The sequence below is a fragment of the Mytilus trossulus genome, chromosome 7, assembly GCF_036588685.1.
Source record: "Mytilus trossulus isolate FHL-02 chromosome 7, PNRI_Mtr1.1.1.hap1, whole genome shotgun sequence".
Taxonomy (NCBI): domain Eukaryota; kingdom Metazoa; phylum Mollusca; class Bivalvia; order Mytilida; family Mytilidae; genus Mytilus; species Mytilus trossulus.
Window position 1 is genome coordinate 29,928,244 of NC_086379.1, and position 19,733 is coordinate 29,947,976.

General features: G+C 31.5%; 1 protein-coding gene across 1 annotated transcript; it reads right to left on the minus strand.

The window, feature by feature from the left end:
- Window positions 1-4,523: 4,523 nt before the first annotated feature.
- Window positions 4,524-16,734, minus strand: LOC134726952 (spermidine synthase-like). Its single transcript, XM_063591351.1, has 9 exons — window positions 16,677-16,734; window positions 15,188-15,340; window positions 12,431-12,551; window positions 11,879-11,971; window positions 10,032-10,182; window positions 9,644-9,727; window positions 7,560-7,705; window positions 7,123-7,245; window positions 4,524-4,768 (listed from the first exon to the last, which is right to left on the minus strand). Exons 2-9 carry the CDS (start codon window positions 15,316-15,318, stop codon window positions 4,736-4,738), a joined length of 882 nt encoding a protein of 293 aa, XP_063447421.1. The 5' UTR covers window positions 15,319-15,340; window positions 16,677-16,734; the 3' UTR covers window positions 4,524-4,735.
- Between the last annotated feature and the right edge of the window lie 2,999 nt (window positions 16,735-19,733).

Sequence of the window (19,733 nt, forward strand, 5' to 3'; positions counted from 1 at the left end):
CACAAGGTTTATGGCCACAAAAGGAAGGTTGGTATTGATTTTGGGAGTTTTGGTTCCAACAGTTTAGGAATTAGGGGCCAAAAAAGGGCCCAAATAAGCATTATTCTTGGTTTTTGCACAATAACTTTAGTTTAAGTAAATAGAAATCAATGAAATTTAATCACAAGGTTTATGACCACAAAAGGAAGGTTGGTATTGATTTTGGGAGTTTTGATCCCTATATTTTAGGGATTAAGGGCCAAAAAGGGCCCAAAAAAGCATTTTCTTGGTTTTTGCACAATAACTTTAGTTTAAGTAAAGAGAAATCAATGAAATTTAATCACAAGGTTCATGACCACAAAAGGAAGGTTGGTATTGATTTTGGGAGTTAAGGTCCTAACAGTTTAGAAATAAGGGGTCAAAAAGGGGCCCAAATAAGCATTTTTCTTGGTTTTCGCACCATAACTTTAGTATAAGTAAATAGAAATCTATGAAATTTAAACTCAAGGTTTATGACCATAAAAGGAAGGTTGGTATTGATTTTGGGACTTGAGGTTCCAACAGTTTAGGAATAAGGGGTCAAAAAGGGGCCCAAATAAGCATTTTTTTGGTTTTCGCACCATAACTTTCGTATAAGTAAACAGAAATCTATGAAGTTTAAACTCAAGGTTTATGACCATAAAAGGAAGGTTGGTATTGATTTTGGGAGTTTTGGTACCAACAGTTTAGGAATAAGGGCCCAACGGGTCCAGTTTTTCATCAAAAATTGAATAATTGGGGTCCTTTGATATGTCGAATCTAACTGTGTATGTAAATTCTTAATTTTTGGTCCCGTTTTCAAATTGGTCTACATTAAGGTCCAAAGGGTCGAAAATTAAACTTAGTTTGATTTTGACAAAAATTGAATCCTTGGGGTTCTTTGATATGCTGAATCTAAAAATGTACTTAGATTTTTTATTATTGGCCCAGTTTTTAAGTTGGTCCAAATCGGGGTCCAAAATTAAACTTTGTTTGATTTCATCAAAAATTGAAAAAATGGATTTCTTTGATATGCCAAATCTAACTGTGTATGTAGATTCTTAATTTTTGGTCCTGTTTTCAAATTGGTCTACATTAAAGTCCAAAGGGTCCAAAATTAAACTTAGTTTGATTTTAATAAAAATTGAGTTCTTGGTGTTCTTTGATATGCTGAATCCCAACATGTACTTAGTTTTTTTATTATGGGCCCAGTTTTCAAGTTGGTCCAAATCAGGATCCAAAATTATTATATTAAGTATTGTGCAATAGCAAGAAATTTTCAATTGCACAGTACTCAGCAATTACAAGACATCTTTAATTGCACAGTATTGTGCAATAGCAAGAAATTTTCAATTGCACAGTATTGCGCAATAGTAAGAAATCTTCAATTGCACAGTATTGTGCAATAACAAGTATTTTCCATTGCACACTATTGTGCAATAGCAAGAAATATCTAATCACAATATTGTGCAATAGCAAGAAATTTCAATTGGAGTTATCTGTGTTTGTCCAGAATAGTAGTTGAATCAACTTAAACCATTGTTTTATACAATATACAATATATATTCACTTTTACTACCAACTGATAAATTAAAACAATCTTTACCATTCAGTGATAACAAGCATTTTTTTTACATTTTAATATTTGATGATGTATTTAAATGGGTAACTATTGTTGCAAACTCCATTGGAAATTTGAATTGAGATCGGTTTTGGAATGAAGGAAAGGGCGATGTGAAAAAAATTGAGGGGGGGGGGGAATTTTTTCTCATATGAAATTTCATAAATGAAAAGAAAATTTCTTCAAACATTTTTTGGAGAGAATTAATATTCAACAGCAAAGTGAATTGCTCAAAGGCAAAACAAAAATTTTAAGTTCATTAGACCACATTTATTCTGTGTCAGAAACCTATGCTGTGTCAACTATTTAATCACAATCCAAATTTAGAGCTGAATCCAGCTTGAATGTTGTGTCCATACTTGCCCCAACGGTTCAGGGTTCAACCACTGCGGTCGTATAAAGCTGCAGCCTGTGGAGCATCTGGTTGGTAGTTATCTTGAATATTATTATAGATAGAGATAAACTGTAAACAGCAAAAATGTTCAGCAAAGTAAGATCTACAAATAAGTCAACATGACCAAAATTGTCATTTGACCCCTTAAGGAGTTATTGTCCTTTATTGTCAATTTTTTACAATTTTTCAAAAAAATTAGTATTCATTTAAAAAAATCTTCTCCTCTGAAACTACTGGGCCAAATTTAACCAAACTTAGCCACACTCATCATTGGGGTATCTAGTTTTAAAAATGTGTGGGGTGACCCCACTTACCAACCAAGATGGACGCCATGGCTAAAAATAGAACATATGGGTAAAATGTAGATTTTGGCTTATAACTCTGACACCAAAGCATTTAGAGCAAATCTGACATGGGGTAAAATTGTCTATCAGGTCAAGATCTATCTGCCCTTAAATTTTCAGATGAATTGGACAACACGTTGTTGGGTTGCTGCCCAATTTGGTAATTTTAAGGAAATTTTTCTGTTTTTGGTTATTATCTTGAATATTATTATAGATAGTAATAACCTGTAAACAGCAATAATGTTCAGAAAACTAAGATTTACAAATAAGTCAACATGACTGAAATTAGGAGATAACTGTATTGTATTTTAAGCTCCGACGGCATCAATTGGGGATTTGATGGTCGCAAATTAAGTTTACTGGCGACGCGTTAGCGGAGACAGTAAACGGGTATTTGCGACCATCAAATCCCCAATTGATGCCGTCGGAGCTTAAAATACAATATTGTTATCTCCATTCTAATGAAACTGACAGAAAACAACGTTAAACATGTATTTAAAATCTGTCATATGCCGTCTGCGCTTGCACGTAGGTCCCATAGCATCAATTGTCAATTGGTGCCATGTAAGAAAGTGACGTTATCCAATCAAAATGAACGTTACAAACGTTGTTGCATTAGAATGGTCAATTGACCCCCTAAGAAGTTATTGTCCGTTATAGACAATTTTTTACAATTTTCATAAATTTGTAAATTTTTATTAACATTTTCCACTGAAACTACTGGGCCAAGCTCATTATAGATAGAGATAGTTGTAAGCAGCAAGAATGTTCAGTAAAGTAAGATGTACAAACACATCACCATCACCAAAACACAATTTTGTCATGAATCCATCTGCTTACTTTGTTTAATATTCTCATAAACCAAGGTGAGCGACACAGGCTCTTTAGAGCCTCTAGTTTTAGCTCACATGGCCCTAAGAGCCAATTGAGCTTTTCTCATCATTTAGTGCCATTGTCTGTCATTCGTCCTTTACCTTTACAAATATCCTCTTCTCTAAAACTACTGGGCAAAATTTAACAAAACTTAGTCATATTCATCATTGGGGTATGTAGTTAATAAAAATGTGTCCAGTGACCATGCCTGCCAACCTAAATGGTTGCCATGGCTAAAATAGAACATAATAGTAAAATGTAGATTTTGGCACATTTTTTTTAAATCAAAGCATTAAGAGCAATTCTGACATGCGGTAAAATTGATGATCAGGTTAATATCTATCTGCACTGATATTTTCAGACAAAGCTGACAACCTATTGTTTGGTCCCGCCCTTGAATTGGTATTTTTAAGAAAATATTTTTGATTGTTATCTTGAATATTATTATAGATAGCCTAAGAGATGAACTGTAAACGGCATTAAAGTTCAGCAAAGGAAGATCTACAAATAATTCAGCATGACCAAATTGGTCAATACAATTAACGGTACCAATTTTCTTGCACCAGATGCGCATTTCGACAATACATGTCTCTTCAGTGATGCTCGTGGCCAAAATATTTTAAATCCAAAGCTTATATAAAAGATGAAGAGCTATAATCCAAAAGGTCCAAAAAGTATAGCCAAATCCGTGAAAGGAATCAGAGCTTTTTATGAGGGAGATACATTCCTTAATTTATGATAACTTCTATCATTTTGTAACAACAAATTTTAATAACACAAAAAAATCCGTGTTGTCTTGCCAGTACCGAAGTTCTGGCTACTGGGCTGGTGATACCCTTGGGGACTAATAGTCCACCAGCAGAGGCATCGACCCAGTGGTAGTAATAAAATTAACGGTACCAATTTTCCTGCACCAGACCCATAAGAAGTAATTGCCCTTTAAAGTAAAATTAAGCAATTTTTCACAAATTTCTGTTATCTTTTACAAAAGTCTGCTCCTGAAAAAACCTGAGGCAAACTTGGCCACAATCAGCATTAGAGTTTCTTGTTTACAAAATGTGTTTGATGACCGTGCCTGGCAACCAACATGACAAACATGGCTAAAAATAGAATATAGGGGAAAATGCAGTTTTGACTAAAATCCTTGATACTGAAGCTAAAGTATAGTGGTTGCATTATTTGATGCAAAAATTGTAAATAGAAATATCAGGTGAGCGACACAGGCTCCTTGGAGCCTCTAGTGTAGTTAACTGAACAATGTAGGAGCAATCATATTTATTTACTACTTGTATGCTGTAGTTTGTGTGCTTACAATCCAACTTTGCAAACAAACCATGCACAAACTCCTGAACAATACAGAGAAAAATATATTATTGTGCATCTATTACTACATTTTGACATAACTTTTAACGTAATGAGGACTAGTCACAATGGAACAACATGTATTTAAACATTGCTAACATGTTACTAAATTTGATTGTATGTAATACATAGTCATCTGGAAGTCTATTGTACTATCACTGTATCGTTGTACAACTCCTAAAGTGAGAAAAAAATAACAAAATTATTACATATCAGGTTTATAGAATGTGATAGATTAATACACTTGAAAAGTTATAGTAGAAGACTATGGTTTAGTAGGTCTGGAATATGTCTGGGTGTTTTTCTCTGATTTGTTCCGTTGGTTTATGACGTATGTTTTTGTCATATTCTATGGATCTTCTTTTTTACCTTGAAGTTTGGTATTTTTGTTTTAATCTATTTATGTCAAAAATAAAGCAACACAACGGTATTACTTAAGCAGAAGAAAAGTCATCATTAGGTAAGCTCCAAATTGACTATGATTAAGGATTACTTCCATTGTAAGTGTTGTGGTATATGTTGTACCTAATTCCTTTATCAAACATTTTATGCGGTGTGATTTACCTAAGGAGACAACAAATTACTTGTCATGAAGTTAAGACAGATGCGTAGTAACATTTTGAATTTTAAAGAACACCAAAGCATAGCACAATACAAATATTTTGTACCTCCAATTCCCCAGTTTTTAAATTCTGGAACATTCTTTATAATGCTTGAAAATTTATAAATGTGGTATTTATGGATAGCTAACAGATTACTTTCAAATTAATGAAATGCTACTATTATACAACAATTATATAATCAATTATAATGCTAACTGTGTCTACAAAATTTTACAAGAAATTTCCACTTTCAATTAAAATTAGTATCTTCATTGATATCCCGAGAGGGTTGATTTTATAATATGCTTTCCTAGAGCCATTATCTAAATACGAGTGTCTCAGATTTTGATCAGAATGTATAGATCAAATTTTACACCTAATCAAATATTATCTACTTGTATGTGTAACGGATGTTGACACTAATTAGAGATTTATGAGAGAATGTAATACGGTAGCTATAATTTGAGACACCCTTTTGTAACTCCTGCTGTGTTGATTGAGATTTTGTTAAAAAATCCTATATAGTTATCGAGATGACAAAGCTAAATTCATTCAAGTAAACTGACCAAGTTTGCAACGTATTGCATGATACTAACAGCTAACAGATTACTTTCAAATTAATGAAATGCTACTATTATACAACAATTATATAATCAATTATAATGCTAACTGTGTCTACAAAATTTTACAAGAAATTTCCACTTTCAATTAAAATTAGTATCTTCATTGATATCCCGAGAGGGTTGATTTTATAATATGCTTTCCTAGAGCCATTATCTAAATACGAGTGTCTCAGATTTTGATCAGAATGTATAGATCAAATTTTACACCTAATCAAATATTATCTACTTGTATGTGTAACGGATGTTGACACTAATTAGAGATTTATGAGAGAATGTAATACGGTAGCTATAATTTGAGACACCCTTTTGTAACTCCTGCTGTGTTGATTGAGATTTTGTTAAAAAATCCTATATAGTTATCGAGATGACAAAGCTAAATTCATTCAAGTAAACTGACCAAGTTTGCAACGTATTGCATGATACTTGATTACATAATGATTGCATAACAGAAATATTGCAATCATTTATAAGATTTATCTTTAATCTATCTATATATACCTCTTTTATTAATTTATTTGCAGTCTTAAGAAAGTAATAGCATTTTAAAGGTTGGAGATTGCAAGTATAAAAATCTTTGTACTGAGCTACCTTAAGACAACATATGAACTTACAAAAATCAAAACAATACGTCAAATAAGATTTAAGGAATATCACATTTCTGCATGCGAACAACCGATTCTATTCATAACGACCACCAGAATCATTGCAGCAAGAATAATATGAATCAGGTGCTGCAAGTTTTTTATAAAGTAGATTTGGCATTACATTTGAATCTGAAGCTATGAAAAATTGATATATACATATAATAAATTTATCAGTGCTAAAACAAGTGAAAGAATGGTTAGTTAACTCTTTAACGCTAACAGTGTTTATTGATTTTGAACACTTGTTGACCTAATATTGTTTTTACTATCTTTAGAAACTTTTTGAAACCTAGATGATTTGAAATATTCTTTGTTGAGCGTAACTGATTACGGCTCTTCAAACGCATGCAAAATGAACATTTTCAATTTTTTCGTTTTATTTGTTCTGTCAATATCATTTCAGTAAACTATAGATGTGATTTAAAACATGTTCTATTGTTTAGACGGTTGCACTGGAAATGGTAATCATATGAACGAAGTATGCTTTACATTAGATTACATTATAAGTCATCTACTTTTTTATGTAGCAATGACCAAACCTGTAATATAAAAGCTAAGTCCTTTGATTAAATTACATTTGTTTGATATTGTGAAACTTATAACGATAAAGGAATAGTTTCATTTATGAAATCATTATTATTTATCAATTTGAATATACTTACTTTCTTGACAAAGTTGGGAAGGCTAAAGCTAGCCCTATGAATATCAGTGTTGTAAAACTTGAAATTCATCTCTTCTATTTCTTTATCTGTGTACGTCTTCAAAGGTTCTTTGAAACTAGTATTCTAATAAAAACAGGTAAGTCGTAATATTATATCACATATTCTTAGAAGTAACAGTCCCCCTTTTTACGTTTTTCAAAGATACATCCGTGTACATAAACCCCAGCGATGCGGCGACATTCCATAGAATTACTATTTGTATATAAAGACAGCAGGTATCATTTATTCAACGAAGTATTAATTTTATAAATTAATGTTTGAACTTGGAATATTTTACATGTCAAGTAAGACTTTAAGTTTTTAGAGACATACAAAATGTGTACCATATTAATTTAAATTGCATTGTGCACTAAACAAAACATATACATGTTCCTTACTTTGTTAAGACTACAAACAATAAAGCCGAAATGACCACCATTAACTGTTAGCTGAATAGAATATCCAAATTCAACGTTGGGGTATATTTTCCTAGATATGGTCATGATCTCTTTGATCAATGGGAGATCCATGAAAATGTTTTCACCTGTAAATTAATGAAACCGTAATATTATATATATCATATCTTTTAAAAGGATTTCTGTACACTCATTCTTGAACTTGATAAAAAAGCATTCTGGAATATTGTAAATACATATTAACATATTGAAAAACAAAAGCAATACGTAATGAGGGGTCCGAAATGTGACGTAAATGTGTTAAAATTTGGGAAGGCTTGCATACATTACTAAACAGTAATTGACTTGAATCTCCATGAATACCGCAAATGTGGATTAACCAGATGACTATATATTTCCTTGAAATAAAAGGCATCCACAAAACACAACGTGCACTCGTTCTACAGTCTCTTATGTAAGTGATGAACAAGAAATCTACTCAATTTTCGTCCATTTCTAGTGAAAAGTAAAATCATCAAAATACTGAACTCCGAGGAAAATTCAAAAGGGAAAGTCCCTTATCAAATGACAAAATTAAATGACGAATGGACAAAAACTTGGTTCAAGTTCCAATATATTGATTGACGCGTGAACAAAATTAACAATTCGAAAGTTTTAGATTATTTTTCTTTACGAAAATTTAAATCATCGATTTACTGCTACTGTAAACGAAAACCTGATTTCTATGTTAATTTCCAGAGACGTAAATTATATCTTTGTCTCGCCTTGAAGGAGTCAAAAAGCGATACATATGTTATGCTGTTTCCGGCGTCGGTGGCGTCGGCGACGGCGTCGTCAACAATTTGTAAGTTTGTGATTAGGTCTAGTTTATGATGAACCACACATGGTAGGTCAATCATATTTGGTATGCAGTTGTATAAGCATTGGCACACCTCATTGAATATTTTACATTTATTAGTTTGTGATTATGTCAGTTTATTGGGAACCACAAGTTAAGGTAAATGATATTTGGTATGCAGTTGTGGAAGCATCGGTATATCTCATTTCCATGGAGAAAATTTAGCTCCGCCCCCTTAGTTATGGTCTATTGACTTTGAAAATTTTGCTTGTTTTACATGTATTAGTTTTTGATGAGGTCAGTTTATGGGGAACCACAAGTGGTAGGTCAATGACATTTGGTATTTAGTTGTGTAAGCATAGGCATATATCATTTCCATGGAGATAATTTGGCTTCGCCCCTTTAGTCTTTGTCTACTATCATGAATCAGTTTGTGATTAGGTCAATTCAAGGGGAACCATTAGTGGTAGGCCAATCTTAATTGATATTCAGTTGTATAAGGATTGACACATCTCATTTCCATCAATATTAGGCTCCACCACTCAGTCACAATCTAATGACTTTCAAACTTATTATAGTTTACATGTATTAGTTTGTGATAAGATCATTTTAAGATGAACTGCTTATGTCAAGTCAATGATATTTGGTAAGCAAATTTATCGCCATTTGCAAGTATCGTTTCCATGGAGATAATACAGCCCCACCCCCTTTTATTGAATTTGAAACTTTTCTATAGTTTACTAGTAAATGTTTGTATTTAGATTTGGGAACGACTTATGTCAATGTTCATGATGGTATTTGCCATGCAGTTGTATAAGCATTTGCACATCTTATTTTCCATGTAACTCAGTGATGGTTCATTGACTTTGAATATTTTCATAACTTGTGTAAGATGTTAAAGTATTGCTATTTTGATTTTAAAATTTGCAGAATCAAAATTACAAAAAGGCAAGACATATCTCTGTGATAAAAGTGTATTGTTGATAAATTCAATATCTGAATTAAATGTGAGTTTTACCTGCACTAGATATCCCTGTCATATAAGAGAAAACTTAGATTATTCATTATTCAAATGGTTACCCTTCTAGGTTTAAAAAAGGGAAATAACAAAAATACCGACATCAAAAGAGAATTAAAAACAAACAGTCCCATATCAAATGTCAAATCAAAAGCTGAAATAATTAAAGCAACTGAAAAACTGACATATTTCTGATCTAATAAGAATTACCTTGAAAACATAAAACACCATCTTGTCTTAACGCCGTTTTCATGCTTTTGAAATATTCATCTGTAAACAGTCCTTCGCCAGGTCCTGTAATTTATTTAGTTGGATAAAGTTTCCTGACAATTTCACTTATCGAATATAATAATTTAAAAAAACAAAACCAATAAATAGATCGATGACAAATATTGTCTCAATTATGGTTAAACAGCAAACCGAATAATGGCTTATAGTTAATAAACTTCAGTAATTTCCACATAAAAAAGGTATATGATTTCAGTGTTTCGTCCAATTTCTATATTTATAAGCATTTGCTTTACATTTATTACATCAATTATATTTAAATGTAAACAATGTGATTTTGTAAAAAAAAAATCATCAAAGCGTCAAATACCTTCAAAACAAGAGTCAGTAATTATAACATCGAATTCTCCACTGTGTTCTTTCATATAGTGTGCTCCATTTGCAATAACTAATTCAACGCGGTCGTCGTCATAATCCTGTGACAGACTAGGGAGATACTTCTTACAAACATCCACAACTTTCTTTAAAAATAAGACGAAATTGTTTACACATTTGAAATGGGTAGAAACTAAGGTTTCAACTCCCTTAGACTAACTTGATGGATTTGGCTATTATTTTAGTTTTAGAGGTTTTGGTTACTAGTATATATATCTTCAAATTGTTAGGTTCTCATACATCATTGGCTTTCAAATAATCGACTTTGAGCGTTCCTGATGAAGGTAAATCCGAAACTAAGTTATTTTTCTAAAGGCTAAAATGAACCTATATGTAAGTCTAATAAATCACAAAAGAAAAGTCCGACATGTAGAGAGGACATTTAGTATTGTTTCGGTTTTTATTCCACTCAAGACGTACACTGTAAGATGGCGTTGTTCCTTTGGTCCCTGCTTATGTTTTGTTTATTTCAAAAAATGTTCGCTATGATTTTGTCTGTAACCGCATTTTAGATGTCAATGAACGTAAGTTATGTATAATTGGTAATTTGATAAATGACTAAGTGCATTATCTTGAACTTCAACGATTTGGTGAGCAGATTTGGTTGTACTAGTAGAGTAGATATTCTTTTATTTTAAGCTAAATAGGAAATCATGAATTTAACGACTATATAGAATCTTAGAATCTGTAGATATAGATACTAATAATTCGTACTTACATTGAACAATTATAACACAACTTCACCTAATATATTGATATATATCCTCGTCTCATTGGTTTTCATGCTTTTAAGAATGCATTGTGACGTCATATTTTTCATTGAAAACGCATGCATAGTACGAAGACATATGATCTGACCATAATTACAGTAACGAGTACTCATTATCCTACACTCTTTTGATACTGTTTATTTACACAATGTCATTCGTTTTTCAGACTGTTTATGAAGACTTTACATTACATCCGTTGAATTTGTACTGATTGACTCTTTTGTATGGGAAACATGATTTATGTACAGTTGACTTTGAATTACCTGTCAGTACCTGCAAGTACTTGTTTATCGGTATTTTGTGTGTATTGTTTTTTTTATTTGTACTTATTTCCCTCGGACCAATCTTTTGAGGTTAGGATTTGCAACTGGTTTTTACACTTCGTTTTTATGCAGTGCTTTACACAACGTTAATCGTAGGGTTGGGTACCGTAAAATATGTTGAGCCCCGTCAAATTCTTTATGTGTCTGTTATTTAGTTGTTGATATAGATTCATGTCTATCCTATTTGTTTCTCGCAAATTATATTGTTGTAGATCATTTTCTCGATTTCACGTTTTGCATGATTTGACATTTTATAGCTGATTGTATTGTATTGGTTTTGTTATTGTTAAAGTCATACTAATACTTGGTTATATCTTTGGAATTTGAACTCTGGTGGATAGACGCTCGTTGCCAATAATTATAACATGAACACCAGACGCACTTTTTGATAAACGAGATACGGATTTAAGAATCTATAAACTCCGAGGAAAACCCAAAACGAAGACTCCATAATCAAAGTTCAAAATCAAAAGCTAAAACATTTAAAATGAATGGATAACAATTGTCATATTCCTGAACTGGAACATGCATTTTCTGATGAAGAAAATTTGGTGTGAAACCTGCTTTGATAGGTAGCTGTGCGAATGTTTGCGAGATGCCTAAAGTCAACCTATTAACTGCAAGCAATACTTTATCATTGAACCTAGAACCAAGCAACCATTTCCTAAAGGAACATGTAGCACGTGTACCTTATCAATTTCACAAGCGACAACTTTCTGTACAGAGACGTGCTTTAGAACCTCTTTTACAACTCCACCACCACCAGCGCCGACGACCAAAACCTATAACACAAATAGAAGATGATACAGACCAAATGTTTATAATATGCATCGGAAGATGCAAACATCAAACCTTTAAATGAGCTGAAAGTTAAAAATTACTACTTAGAAACACATTTTGTTTCTGTGTGTGTTACATTATAATGTTGGTTTCTGTTGTGTTGAGTTCTCTTATATTAAATGCGTTTCCAACAGTTTTAGTTTGTAACCCGGATATGTTTTTTTCTCAATCGATTTATGAATTTCGAATAGCGGTATACTACTGTTGACTTTATTTAGTTTTAAAATTGAGCGGATAATCTTTTCAATAATTCATTAATGATATGCCGCATTTTAATCGATATATAGACCTATATATACTAACATTTCAATACCATATATGACAACCCGGTTGCCTCCTTTATTCATTGAAAAAAAATAATAAATGTGTTCATTATCTACTTAACAAATTAAGGAGGATACCTTTTCTGGTTTTGGATGACAGTTTAAGGGTACGTTAGCCATCATTTCCAAATAGGCAAACTCATCTCGTTCAGCAGCTGATATAACACCATCTAACACAAGTACATTTCCGAATGATTTACTGCAAATATAGAAACAAGTCTTTTTCATTTCCTATCGTTAATTATCCATTTTAGATAGTGACGTTCCCTTGTCACCATCTTACGGTGTATATTTATCTCAACTTATACGATTCACTCGTGTATGTAACAATGTTTTAGATTTTAACGAGAGAAATTTATGTATTACTGAAAAATTATTACACCAGGGGTTTCGATATCACAAACTAGTCAAAATCTTTAATAAATTTTATCATCGGTATAAGGACATCATTCGTAAATGTAGCTCAACATGCAGACTTTTTATACGTTCAGGTATTTCACATCCATTTTTTTATGGAAATATTCTTTATAAAGCACAAAAATGTCAGTATTCACCTCAGAAACTATGAAAACCTTTAAATAGACTTATCAAGAAGGGATATAGTTACGATACCGTTGTCAGGTCATTAAATATTGCATATTTTGGCGTTAATATTGATTCACTTATAGGGTCTTTGCATCGGAACTAAACACGTTTATTAAAAAAACAGTTGTTGGCATGACACAGGTTACGTTCTTCTCATATATGTTATGATGGTATGATACTAAACCCCTAACGGGAAGGATTGTGCATGATATTCATATGATGAACTCATAATCTTTCAATCAGTTTAATTGAAGCCTGGAGCTGGCATGTCAGTTAACTGCTAGTAGTCTGTTGTTATTTATGTATTATTGTCATTTTGTTTATTTTCTTTGGTTACATCTTCTGACATCAGACTCGAACTTCTTTTTTGATTTTTTTGACAACTGTTTTTTTTTGTAATACAATATGGTAAAATAACTTTAAAACTACTTTTCAATTCAGGGCTTATCATTGATAACTATACGGTGATGATTTTTCATATTTGTTGAAGATCGATTGTGACCGATAGCTATAGAAGCTTTAATTACACCAAGAAAGATAAAAAGATTCATAGATTCATAGATTCAATAGTTTCACCACTTGTATAACATTATACATTCTAATATACATATAAAACATTGCGTATAACATGAAATGTTGGATAAAATACATAAAACATATTGTGGTTTTCAATGCTCCTCAACTTTGTACTTTATTTGGTCTTTTTTTACTTTTTTGGATTCGAGCGTCACTGATGAGTCTTTTTTGTAGACAAAACGAGCGTCTGGCTTATATACAAAATTTAGTCCTGGTATCTATGATGAGTTTATTTGTATATTAAAACTTACAGTAAAATATCATTAGCTTAAAAATACTAAAACATATACAAGTATTATTCTATTAAGAACTATGAGAGACTATATAGATTGAATGGATCTAATATCAACAAAAAATATTACAAAACTAGTATTCTAATATGACTTGCTTCTTTGGCTTTGTAAACAACACTGTAATAAAATTCTCGATAAAATATACTAAGCGCAGACTCAGAGATATATATAATAATGGCTGTTACGATATACTTCTCATGTAAATCTACATGTACTGGAACCTATTTGCAGACCCTTTGCCGATTTTATTGTTTTAAAAAGTGTAATTAAAAAAAGACAAAATAACTTTTATTCTTATTCGTATGCATAATATAAAGGAGTAATGTACAAGAGCTCGAAGAAATCAACAAAATAAAAATTAAATAAAATTCCGGAAAAGTCTATCAATCTTTTGGGCGCATTTAAGTCATTTCAAAACATGACGTCATACAAATGAAACCGCTAAAGTTGAAAGTTTTCTGTTACGTGAACCATCGGAATTCTTATGATATTGTATTAAAACTGATTTTTGAGGTATGTTTTGTTTTGTTTTATTTTCTATTATATTGCATTATTCGCATATTCACTCATTTCAGCAAGTCAACATGGCGGCTCCTTATATAGTTACAAAATGTCAACTTTGGATTTGACGGAAGCTTAAGAGAAAACATGTAAATTAAAAATGGCAAATGTTGGGTTTGAGAATTTAAAGAAATTTTTTTGAGCAGTTATTCACGAAATAACCTACGCAAGCTACACATTTATAAAGATATTTGAGCTTTATCTAACAGGGAGTAAAAATGAACAGCCACACACACAGCATACCCACCTTCACTTCAGTTATTCACTGACCGTATTTGTTCTATTAGAATCGAAATAATTCATGGAAGCCATAGATTGTTGGAAATTTACACATGGCCTGGGTCGTGCTATTCGTTTATTTTATCCCTCGCTAACGCTCAGGATAAAATTCGAATATCACGGCTCAGGCCATGTGTTAATTTCCGACAATCTACGCCTTCCATGAATTATTTCTTAACCAAACAATATCAGACATGTAAACATACTAGAATCCTAAAATCCTTAAACAATTGGTGATTCCTAATCAGGAATGCCCGTGAAGGCCATACCCCTAAGTCCCTTCTCATCTTTCAAATTGGTTGATAGATGTCTCGTTTTCAATTTTACCACGTTGCAATATCATCTCCTTTTCTACCAACTGACAACGGCAAAAGGAAAAAGATAAACAAATGACACAGAAAATGAAAACAGTATAGAAAATACAGTTTAGAAACAAAACTTACCTCACCAAAACCCGGGGCTGGTTTCATGTGTTTTCAAAACTATTTCAGTTATATATTATGAGACAATGTGAGTACTAATGCTCTTTCCTGTTACTAACCTTTTAATAACAAGTATTTCTTGAAATTCTGATTTTTCAGAGTAAAGAATTCTCTCTACTTCTATGCCAATGCTATATCCACTCCATTTATCGTTCTCCTCTCGAAACCAGTTTCCATCGATATGCTCCATTGTGATTCATATATGACTTTGTCTAGTAAGTTTAGAAAAAAGACACAAAACAAAAAATGAAAGATTAATCACTAACGATTTACATAGAGGATACATAGTGATTTCGTTTTCAATAATACATTTAAATCAATATATCAATGCATAATATTAATTTTGGTTTATAAGTGTATTTTCAAAATGAGAAGTAAATCAAAATTTTGAACATATTTGGCACGTTATTTTGTACAATAGTTTTTTTATTTGAATAAGTTATCCATATTGATAAGATATATCAATTATATTTGTTTTTAATTTGATCACAGTATATCTTCATGTATGAATGCTTGATAAAGCATTTCTTTTAAGTTGAGTAAACTTGATTCCACTTTCTAGTAAAATGCGGACGTTATTACAAATATCTGTCAATTCAAAACATGTACGACTTAATTTAAAAACGCCGGGAAGCATCAAGTTTCAGATTTCAAAATACAAAATTCATTACAACAAGAGTTCACAACAAAAACAGGCGTACCGGAACTACAGTTCCTTTTTAAAAAGACTTCCAACTGAGTTTCGGCAATAGAAATATTTAAAATTTTGAAATCATAAGAAACCTCAAATTAAAAAATTAATGCATATGTATTTTATAACTAAATGGATAGTTTTTATTATAAAACTTACGTACATATACTATTTTTTCTGAAGAATATTCTTCAATTTGTTCATTTAAAGAAAAAGTTTACTTTATTTTAATTGCTTCCTGGAAAATTCCACGACACATTTTCTCGTATGTAAAGTGACCTCGATGTGACCCATCTCGTACAAACCCGGTGACCGCAATACGCATGGATGACCTTAAAATAAACTATAATCTGATTGTACATGTTAATTTTTTTATAAACGCGTGCTCAATATTCATTCTGTTTCGTTGATTTTTGACAAACAGGTGACAATCGTTGAACTTCGGCTTCAAGACACGAACTTTAATTATCTGCCATATTTTCACAACGAGACTGACCGATTGAAAAAAAAAATTGACGATTATACGAAATTTATGCGAAAAAAATGATAAAATCGTGCACAGAAGATTAAGTTTATGATGTTTGTGTGCATTGGTTGAAGAATTGGAATAACATTATTTTCACCGCGTCACTCGTTTATTATGACTTTAAGCATTAAAATGATAGGCACTTGTTAAAATATTTATCTGCAAAACTCATCTTACTGTACATTATTCCCGGTCTTTTTAGTGCCCCGCCCACTACATACATAGATTAAACATAAACATGACAATAATTACAGTTAAAGGGACTACAAATAATGAATGTTCAAATTAACAAAACTGAGTATTTACATTAGGATTACAAAACATGACAAACCTGATATCTTCAAGTTTAATCACCTCGCGAATATTTTTCTTCCACTTCTTAAAAACCCTACTACTTACTGTTGTTAACAGACCTGAATTTTAATATATACTATAACTTACCCGTGAAATCGCTGGTCCGTGACTGAATTAAAGTATATAACTATGTGTAAGCCTTAGTTTAGCCTGGATATTTAGTATTGATATTGGCATCTGATAAAGTCATGCCTATTATAAGATGCACATTTTTCTCTACTTTAAAAATCGTTCTGTTTGAAACCGTCGACCTGGAACTTATCAATTATTGGTAATATCAATTATTTGAAAAACAATAGGGCCTGGAATGGAATAATTTTGTTATCAACAGCATTGTCCAATATTAGTTATGAAAATAGATGAAACTATGTTTTTTTGTTTGGTTTGCTTCATGCCGGCTAACAAATTGCAAACTGAACCTATTTTTAATATTCGTATTGTCATCTTTTAAAGTCATATTGATTTAAATACTAGTACAATAAGAAACAATGTGACAATGATAGAATTTAGTTTTGTCATCCCTGTGATTATGACCGGTGTATATAGCAAATCCTAAATACACCGTTTGGGGGTGCGCCTGTCAGACACGAAACGTACAGATAAGGTATAGGTAACATGTGAATAAACTATTGGTATCGGTATCGGGTTCGACCCGGAACTTGTTAATTATTTGCAATATTAGTTAAGGGGAAAGCAACAAGGTCTGGAGTGGTGTAATTCTTAATCAACACCATTGTCCTTTATTAGCTATAAGTTAAAATCTTTGTTGTGTCGTTTTTAAATTGGACCTCGTTATTTTAATATTATAGATATCATAGTCAAACAATAAAAATCAACAAATACTTAAATCACATTGTATAGGGAACAGTCAGGTTACAAAAAAGAAACCGAACACTACAGTTCTATATTATTTCCTCAATGAAACAATAACGATAAGATAGGATAGCATGATTCTTTTAGATATCAACAACTGGCTATCAATTACAATTTTGTTATGTAATAATTTATAGTTATGTAATGCATGCATATTGTTTGGTATTGTTAAAAAACTTGTTTTCATTTTTTTCCTCAAGCTTATGTTCTTCTTTTTTACAGCATGACTATAACTTTGTAAACGCTCATTTAAATGCATGTTTACATATTGAATTGACATATGGTTTAGAAACACAACATTTTTGCTCAACAACATGATTAGTTAAACAAAGTTAAACCATTTAATTTGGGAACGATGAGTTCGCAACAATGAAAAACATTCTTTATAAATATCAGTAGTTAAAAGCGCTTTTGTGATAACCTTCATAAAAAAACGCTGAAAGCAGAATTTTTGAGGCAAAGATGTTTTTAAACCGAAACATTAAAAAGCTATATGGCAAAAAAAGAGAACTCAAAATAATAACCAAATTCAAAGTTAAACGGGAAATGAAATCTTAATTTCTTAATCATAATTTAAAAAATAAAAATAAATCAGAAATCAGTGCTTTTTGTAATTTTCCATTAATTTTTCATATGATTTTCAACCAGCAGTTGTATCGATCTAGTGATGTAAACTTGAGACTTCAAAGTACCTCTGTCACTCAACAAGATCTATGTGTGCATCTTTAATACTGAATTTGTTCCCAAATTGATGATTAGAATAAAATTCAAAACAAAAACAGTACATTGCCGGATCATCTGCATGTTCAACTAAAGAATTGTCAACTAGATTGAAAAACAAGTTATTCAATAAATTGTTGGCATTCAAATGGGAACAATCTGCGCCTCTCCTTTCCGATATATTCATATATTCTTAAGTCAAAGAAGGAGCGATCAAAGAAGCGCTGTCAGCTAATTTTACATTCAGATATATTGATGATAAACAATCCAACTTTTCTGATTAGGTTCCATTACTTTATCCCCACAAACGAGATAATTTAATGTTGAAACTAACAATTTCCTTCACCTTAGTAGCAATATAATAACTTCAGCTGCATTTTGGATATACATTTCCCAACTTATTCGGTATTCAAGACCGTTATTTGTATTCCCGCGCGTCATAGGATATAACCATTCATCACGACAGGGCCGACTCAATTAGACGTGTATCCCAGTTATTCTATTTATCTTGCTTATGTGAATTTATTTGATGATATATTTAATGTTTTGATTTCAGTAGTATTTATAAATTACTGACTATATTTTGTCGACATGATATTATGTATCATAATGTGCAATTAAAATCAGCATATGGCACTGTCGTGTGGGTATTCAATTTGAACTTTAGTTTGGTTTTTATTATTCTTATGTGTATAAAGTTGGGTAGTCTATAAGCGTTAGTAATTGTTGAAGAATTGAAAACTAGTAGATTTCTTTAACATGTATCTATACTGTGGAGTTCAGGGTTAGCCACTCGAGCTCGTGCACTTTTCATTCTGTCTCGATATGATATGACGTACATATATTCATCATCATATATAATGCTGCTAGAGGTATTTGATATAAAAGGAGTTAGCATTACAAAACTGTCCTTGAAATCAAATTATGGAAAGGTCTTCACGTTTGTTTTTTTTTCTGTATCTGTTAGAAAGGAGGTCTTTTATTAATACACAACATACATTAAAAACAACACTTTCTTAAAAGGCAATCCACCAGACAATCATGCAACATTTGAAAAATAACCTTAGGCAACTGTCACAACTAGACGAATTCTGATACATTTTTTTGTTCCTTTGACCTTGAAAAAAGAATTTCATCTCTCAGATTATCGCAAAAATCTAACATATTTCTAATAACAGCTTCATTTGCATAATGCTGCAGATCATTGATAAAGCCATGGATAAATCCAACATTTTGAACCTTTCTTCACTTTAAAACATCAATGTAGTACATGAAGTTGACTTTTAAAAGAGTAAAAATCAACTGAAACCCATCCATATATATGTTGTGTACAAGTTATCATTTTGTACACATTATAATTAGTACAAAATTTTTTCTTTGTTTTCAAAATTCCAATAGGGAACATACATAATTATAATTTGTATTTTGACTTTGTAGAAAT